Source organism: Myotis yumanensis, unplaced genomic scaffold, assembly GCF_028538775.1.
Source record: "Myotis yumanensis isolate MYYU_CA2020_CCGP unplaced genomic scaffold, mMyoYum1.0.hap1 SCAF_22, whole genome shotgun sequence".
Lineage (NCBI taxonomy): Eukaryota > Metazoa > Chordata > Mammalia > Chiroptera > Vespertilionidae > Myotis > Myotis yumanensis.
In genome coordinates this window covers 16,884,590-16,891,983 of record NW_027223773.1, presented here as the reverse complement: position 1 = coordinate 16,891,983, position 7,394 = coordinate 16,884,590, and the positions used below count along the sequence as shown (strand labels likewise).

General features: G+C 46.3%; 1 gene segment (V, D, J or C); it reads left to right on the top strand.

Moving 5' to 3' along the window:
- Positions 1–2,305: 2,305 nt before the first annotated feature.
- Positions 2,306–2,786, top strand: LOC138999361 (immunoglobulin heavy variable 4-38-2-like). The segment is given in 2 exon segments: positions 2,306–2,351; positions 2,434–2,786. Coding segments are annotated over 2 exon segments (399 nt in total).
- The last annotated feature ends 4,608 nt before the right edge of the window (positions 2,787–7,394 follow it).

Here is a 7,394-nt window from a genome sequence, read left to right as displayed (position 1 = left end):
TGATATTTATTTTATATATTTAAATGCAATTTAACAAAGAAAAATCAACCAAAAAAATGAGTTCGCGTGTCACCTCTGACATGCATGTCATAGGTTCACCATCACTGCCTTAGAGGGAGGCACTTACTTCCTCTGACCCATTGATCAGTCAGAAGGAGTCCTTAATATTTCCTTTGGTCTCTCCTTCAGGAAACTTTGTAATTTTAAGGACGCCATTGGGACGTCATTGGGCAGTGATCAGAGAAACGTTACTGCAGCCTCAGCAACCAATGACCTCGGCTGTGCTAACAAAGGGACAGTCTTCTGTCAAGAGCTTATGTTTGATGAAACACACAAGGGCTTTAATCTCACAGAAAGGAGTTGGTAGAACTAGTCTGTATTTTGAATTTCTAGAGGCTAAGAAAGTAACAACATGTGAAATGAAAAAAATACATGGAGTAAGACTAACAATGCAGATTAAATGTAAGTAAACTTAAAGGAGTATAATAGGGACTCTCCAGAATGGAACGCAGAATAATTTTCCAAAAAATAGTCAAGTGTCAGGAATGTAGGAGACAATAAAAGCAGTCAAACATAAATACATGTAGTTGGAATTTCAGAGAGGGGGGGCACCAAATTAAATATTTAAAGAAATTATGGCAAATATTTATAGAATGTGATATAAACAGATCTAAAAGCACCAACATTCTGAAAGAAGAATGAAAATTAACAAAATTAAATCAAGGCACATTAAAATCAAAATCCTGAAAACCAGTAAAAAAGATAAAATTCCTAAGAGGAGAAAAGAAAATGACACACAGGAAATCAATGAATAAAACATGAAAAACATGAAAGGTCACATGAAAAACTACCAAAAACAGGACAAAGCAATGATGACTGTAAAAGTTGAAGAAACATTGAGAAGCCATCAACATAGAATTCTCAAAGTAACTCAAAATATGCCATATTTTTTCCATGTATACGATGCCCCCATGCATAAGACACCCACCATTTTTCCAACCCAAAATTAACAAGTCAATATTTTAAAATTTTTGCTGGTTTTCCTTTGAAGGCCTTCTTTTTTGGCATCTTAAGGAGTTGTTCTTCCTGTTTTCTCCACCATCTGATCATACACTCAGTGGGAGGAGGTCCAAATTATCTCTCTGCAGCTCTATTTCCATGCTCTTTTGCACAGCTGATTGCATTCAGTTTGAATTTTGCAGAGTAAGACAATTGCTTACCAGAATTTATCATTTTATTTTTTGACATCTTTATGGGCTCTGAATGCTCCAGTCTCTGTTGCATCTGCGTCTCCACCTCCACCTCCAGGCATCAGCTGAAGTCAGTAACAATAAGGCTGTGATTGGAGGAAGCCTGTTTGACAAGGTATAGGCAGCTAGGAACCCATGTGGCTCGCTTCTCGGCTTGCTTCTGTGAATAAGATGCCCCTTGATTTTCGGTCTAAAAAAATAGCATCTTATGCACAGAAAAATACGGGTATTTCAAAATGGAATGAAGCCTGAAGGGTGTGGATCAGTGGTTGAGCATCAACCTATGATGCCATTCCCAGTCAGGGCACATGTCTGGGACCCAGGCTAAATCCCCAGTAGGGGGCGTGCAGGAGGCAGCCGATCCATGTTTCTCTCTCAACATTTATGTTTCTACATCTCTCTCCCTCTCCCTTCCTGTCTGAAATCAATAAAAAATACATTTAAATAAATAAAAGGTAGTGAGTTTGATTCCCAGTCCTAGCAATTGATCAATAATTCTCTCTCACCTCTCTCTCTCTCTCTCTCTCTCTTTCCCTCTCTCTCTCTCTCTCTCTCTTTCTCTCTCTCTCTCTCTCTTTCTCTCTCTCTCTCTCTCTCTTTCTCTCTCTCCCTTTTTAATTCCCTCTAAAAATTAATGAACACATTCTCAGGTGAGGATAATGAAAAGAAGATCTATATCTATGTCATCTATGTATGTCATGGGACCAGAGGAACATTGATTTTATCCCTAAGGACTCACTGATTATTCCCACATCCTAATTCCTGACCACCTCCTGCAGCACATTTCCTGCTGTGGAAGAAGAGGTCCCTGGGCGTGGTGACCAGGACCCCAAGGAGGGCCTGGTTCTCTGAGGGCACAGTCAGCACCTCCTTCCAGGAGAAGCCCCAGAGACAGGGTCCTTCCCTCACCTCTTGCCCTTTGTATGTGCAGACACCTCCCATATGCAAATGTCCACACGGCAACCAGACCCACACACAGTGGGCGCCCACTTAAATTCAGGGCCTCCTCGCCCTGGAGAATACTTTCTGGGGGACGAGGACCTCACGTACAAGACATGACTCCCATGTGGCTCTTCCTCTTCCTGCTGTCACCTCCCAGATGTGAGTGAGCAAAGGGCTTAGAAGTGAGGAGATGGGGACCCTGCATCTGAGCCCAGGACTCACTGTGCTCTCTCTGTCCCAGGTGTCCTGTCCCAGGTGCAGCTGCAGGAGTTGGGCACAGGACTAGTGAAGCCCTCACAGACCCTCTCCCTCACCTGCAATATCTCTGATCACTCCATCACCAGTGGTTCCTGCTGGAATTGGATCCACCAGCCCCCAGGGAAGTGGCTGGAGTGGATGAGGTGCACATGTTATGATGGAAACACTTACTGCAGCCCCTCCCTCAAGAGCCAAACCTCCATTTTCATGAACACATCCAAGAACCAGTTCTCCCAGTATCTGAGCTGCATGACCACGGACAACACAGCCATGTATTACTGTGCAAGAGACACAGTGAGGAGATGTCAGTGTGAGCCCAGATACAAACCTCCCTGAGGGAGACAGCCCCTGGTAGGCTCTTTAGATGTAGGACTGGTAAGAGTGGTGTGCAATGTAGTCACGACAAACCCCGGACACCCAGATCAGTTCCCCTACATATGCAGCTGGTTAGGAATTGCTCAAACCTTGACGCCTTGGGTCCAGTTCAGCAAGGTTTTGGTAGTAGGAGAAAAGAAACAGGTTTCTCAGAAGGAAACCCAACCCCTTGTTCTGCCAGGATCCCCTGAGGAACTCCCGCTAGTTTTAACATCTCCATGTGCACCACAGGCAGCACCAAGTGCTTCCCCAGCTCGTCTGAAAGGTCCAGAAACACCACCCCTTCCATTTCTCCTCAACCAGGCTCTCCTGAGGTAGTGGAGCTGTGCTTGCATTCAGTGGATGAAAGGCCCAGGCCACAACCAGCACATCAGATGCCTCTAAGGGAGATTTGGGGTGCCAAAGTAGTTGGCGAAGATGGGACCTTGCAGGAGGGAGGGACAGTCTATTATTATCAGCCCTTTACCACCAGTGACATCTTGAATTGGAAACATAACACCCCAGCTTATTCTGAAAAACCTCAGGCCATGATCAACCTCCTAGAAATGATCTTCCAGACCCAGAAGCCCACCTGGGTGAACTGCAAGCAGCTCCTTTTCACGTTCTTTAACACTGAGGAGTGCATGAGAGTCGTAACAGAGTCTCAGAATTGGCTCCAGACCCAGGCCCCAGCAGGAATATTAGATACAGACAGATGGGCCAGGAAGGCCTTCCCAGATGAGGAACCCGATTGGAACCCAAACTCAGAAGATGGAAGAACTGGGCTAGAAAGATATCCACTGGCTTTCCTCCAGGGGGTCAGGGCTGGAGCCAAGAAGACGATCAACATGGCTAAAACCTCTGAGGTTTCCAGAAGCCTGATGAAAGTCCAGCAGCTTTCTATAAGAGACTATGTAAGGCATACTGGATCTACACCCCCTTTAGACCTGAGGCCCCAGAAAATCAAACCATGGTAAATGCCGTTTTTGTAGGCCAAGCTCAGCCTGACATCAGGAGAAAATTACAGAAACTGGAAGGGTTTGCAGGAAAGAATGCTACTGAACTGCTAGAGATAGCTAACAAGGTTTTCATCAATTGAGATGGTGCAGCAAGGAAGGAGGAAGAAAGGAGAATACAAAGAAGGGCCAATATAATAGCAGCGGCTTTTAGAGGCTCAGGCTCCCAGGCAGATCAGCAAGGATACAGACGAGGGGCAAAAGGAAGACCCAGCCTGAGACGAGACCAGTGTGCCTATTGTAAGGAAACAGGGCACTGGAAGAATGAATGTATCAAATGGAAAAGTTAAAAGACTGGGCCCCCTTTTCCACCCAGTTGCTATCAACCAGAGCCACCTGAAGCAGATCTCATTGGGTTAGCAATGGCTGACTCTGACTAGGACAGACCGAGCTCACTTCAGGTGGGATCCCACGAGCCCATGGTCAGAATGAATATTGGGGGCCAGACTGTGGACTTTATGGTTGATACGGCAGCTGAGCACTCAGTAGTCACTCAGAAAGTAGTGCCTCTCTCGGGAAAGGAGGTCACCATTATTGAAGCTACTGGGCTTCAATAGACCATTCTGCTGCCCTCACTGATGCCAATTTTGTGGTCATCAAGTAATTCATGAATTCTTGTACTTGCCAGACTGTCCAGTTCCTCAAATGGGTAGAGACCTTTTAGCCAAAATGGGGGCAGAAATCACATTTGCCCCAGATGGCTCAGCACAGCTTCGCCTAGGTGAGGAGACCTCCCCAATGATCCTGTCCTTAGCAGTGACAAAGGAAGAAGAATGGAGACTTTATACCCCTCAGACAAAGGCCTCACCATTATAACCTGAATTAGAGAAGAAATTCCCACTGGTCTGGGCTGAAGGGAATCCTCCAGCCCTGGCTAAGGACCACTCCCCAGTGCTAATTGAGTTAAAGCCTGGGGCACAACCTGTTAAAATCCACCAATATCCAATTCCAAGAGGAGCACACCTAGGAATCCAGGTCCACTTAGACCGGCTGCTTCAGTGGGGACTTGTTAAACGATGCAGGTCTCCATGGAACACACCTCTCTTTCCTGTCAAAAAGCCTGGGACTAACAACTACCACCCGGTGCAGGATCTACGGGCTGTTAATGAGGCTGTTATAACCCTGTGTTCAGCACTGCCGAACCCCTACACTCTTCTGGGATCATCCCATCAGAGGCGGAATGGTTTACATGTCTATATCTGAAAGGTGCCTTTTTCTGTCTTCAAATAGCGCCTTCTAGTCAGCCCCTCTTTGCTTTTGAATGGGAAAACCCAACTACAGGGGCCAAGGAGCAGTTCACCTAGACCAGACTGCAACAAGGGTTCAAGAACTCCCCTACTCTTTTTAGTGGAGCACCAGCATCTGATCTGTCTAAGTTCCCAGGACAAGACTGAGGGTGTGTTCTACTCTAGTATGTAGTAAACCTCCTACTGGCCAGCTGCACAGGAGCTCAGTGCTGGGAGGGAACATGAGCCCTTCTGAGACTACTCACTGAAACAGGTTATTGGGTGTCTAAGAAAAAGGCACAGATTTTTCATAAAGAAGTCAAGTATCTAGGCTTCCAGATCACCCAAGGGAAACGAAGGCTAGGGACTGACAGAAAGCAGGCAGTATGCGCCATCCCAGTCCCTAGCACCCGGCGGCAGATTCGGGAATTCCTCAAAGCCGCAGGATTCTGTCGAATTTGGATCCAAGGGTTTTCAGACCTGGCCAAACCTCTCCATGAAGCTTTAAGAGGAGAAGAGAAGGCACCCATCAGCTGGGGTCCCCAACAGGAGAAAGCCTTCATCACCATAAAGGCAAAGCTCACTGAGGCTCCTGCACTAGGGCTGAGATGTGACATGAGACTTTAATCTTTTTGTTCATGAGAACAGTGGGGTAGCCCTAGGAGTTCTAACCCAGGAGTTTGGACCCTGGCAAAGACCAGTAGCCTATCTCTCCAAGCAGATTGACCCAGTTGCCTCCAGGTGGCCCCTGTGCCTCAGGGCCCTTGCAGCCACGGCATTATTAGTCAAAGAAGCAGATAAGTTTACCTTAGGACAGTGATGGCGAACCTTTTGAGCTCGGCATGTCAGCATTTTGAAAACCCTGACTTAACTCTGGTGCCGTGTCACATATAGAAATTTTTTGATATTTGCAACCATAGTAAAACAAAGACTTATATTTTTCATATTTATTTTGTATATTTAAATGCCACTTAACAAAGAAAAATCAACCAAAAATTTGAGTTCGTGTGTCACCTCTGACAGGCTTGTCATAGGTTCGCCATCACTGCCTTAGGACAAAACTTAAGTGTAAAAGTACCTCATGCTGTTGTCACCCTGATGGAAGCAAGGGGGCAGCACTGGCTGACTCATGCTCCAGTGATGCAGTATCAAGGGCTGTTAGGTGAGAATCTGTGGGTATGATTAGAAGCAGTGAGAACACTTAATGCTCCCACCTTTCTACCCATCACTGAGGGGCCCCTGAGCATGATTGCCTGGACGTCCTAGAGGAGGTCTATTCCAGCCGGCCAGACCTAAGGGACAGGCCCTTGCAAAACGCAGACTTGGTATTGTTCACAGACGGCAGCAGCTTCTTAGATGAAGGAAAAAGATGAGCCAGATATGCATGGTATCAAACTTTGAGACAACTGAAGCACAGGCCCTCCTGAAGGATGGTCAGCACAGAGGGCAGAACTTTGGGCCCTAGTAAGAGCCCTAGAACTCAGTAAGAATAAGCGTGCCAACATCTACACTGACTTGTGCTATGCCTTTGCTACCCTGCATGTCCATGGGGCCATATATAAGGAAAGGGGGCTCTTGACAGCAGGAGGAAAAGGAATCAAAAATCAGAATGAGATTTTAAAGTTACTAGAAGCAGTCTGGGAGCCTAAGGAAATAGCCATCATCCATTGCAAAGGTCACCAGAAAGGGAAAGACTCAGTATCAGAAGGAAACCAGCATGCTGATGCCGCAGCCAAGCTGTCTGCTAAAGAACAAGCAGCGCCGGTATGGATCATGTTGGCCCCAAAATTACCTGACCTTCCAAAATACACTCCTCAGGAAGAGAAATGGACCCAGAATGAATGGGGCAAGAGAACAATGGAAGGCTGGTGGATACTCTCAGATCATAGGGTCTAATTCCCAGAACAGTTAGCCCATAAGGTAGTCCTCCAGCAGAATGAACTCACTCATTTAGGAAAGGCTGCCCTAGAAGCTTTGTTAGGCAGGTACTACCTAATTGCCCATCTTCCCTCCTTGTGTGCCTCAGTCTCTCAGCGTTGCCTCCTCTGTGCTCAGAACACTGCTAAACAGGGTCCTGTGGGACTGATAGGAGTTCAGCACTGTGGAGAAGCTCCTTTTGAAGACTTAGAAGTAAATTTTACAAAAATAGGGCCTAGCAGAGGGAATAAATACCTGTTAGTCTTCATTTGTACCTTTTCAGGTTGGGTCAAGGCATATCCCACTCTCACTGAAAAGGCAAGAGAAGTCACTAAGGCATTGCTGAAGGATCTAATTCCACGGTATGGAATGCCTCTGACCATAAGTTCCGATAATGGCCCAGCCTTTGTAGCAGAAAAAGTATAATAGGT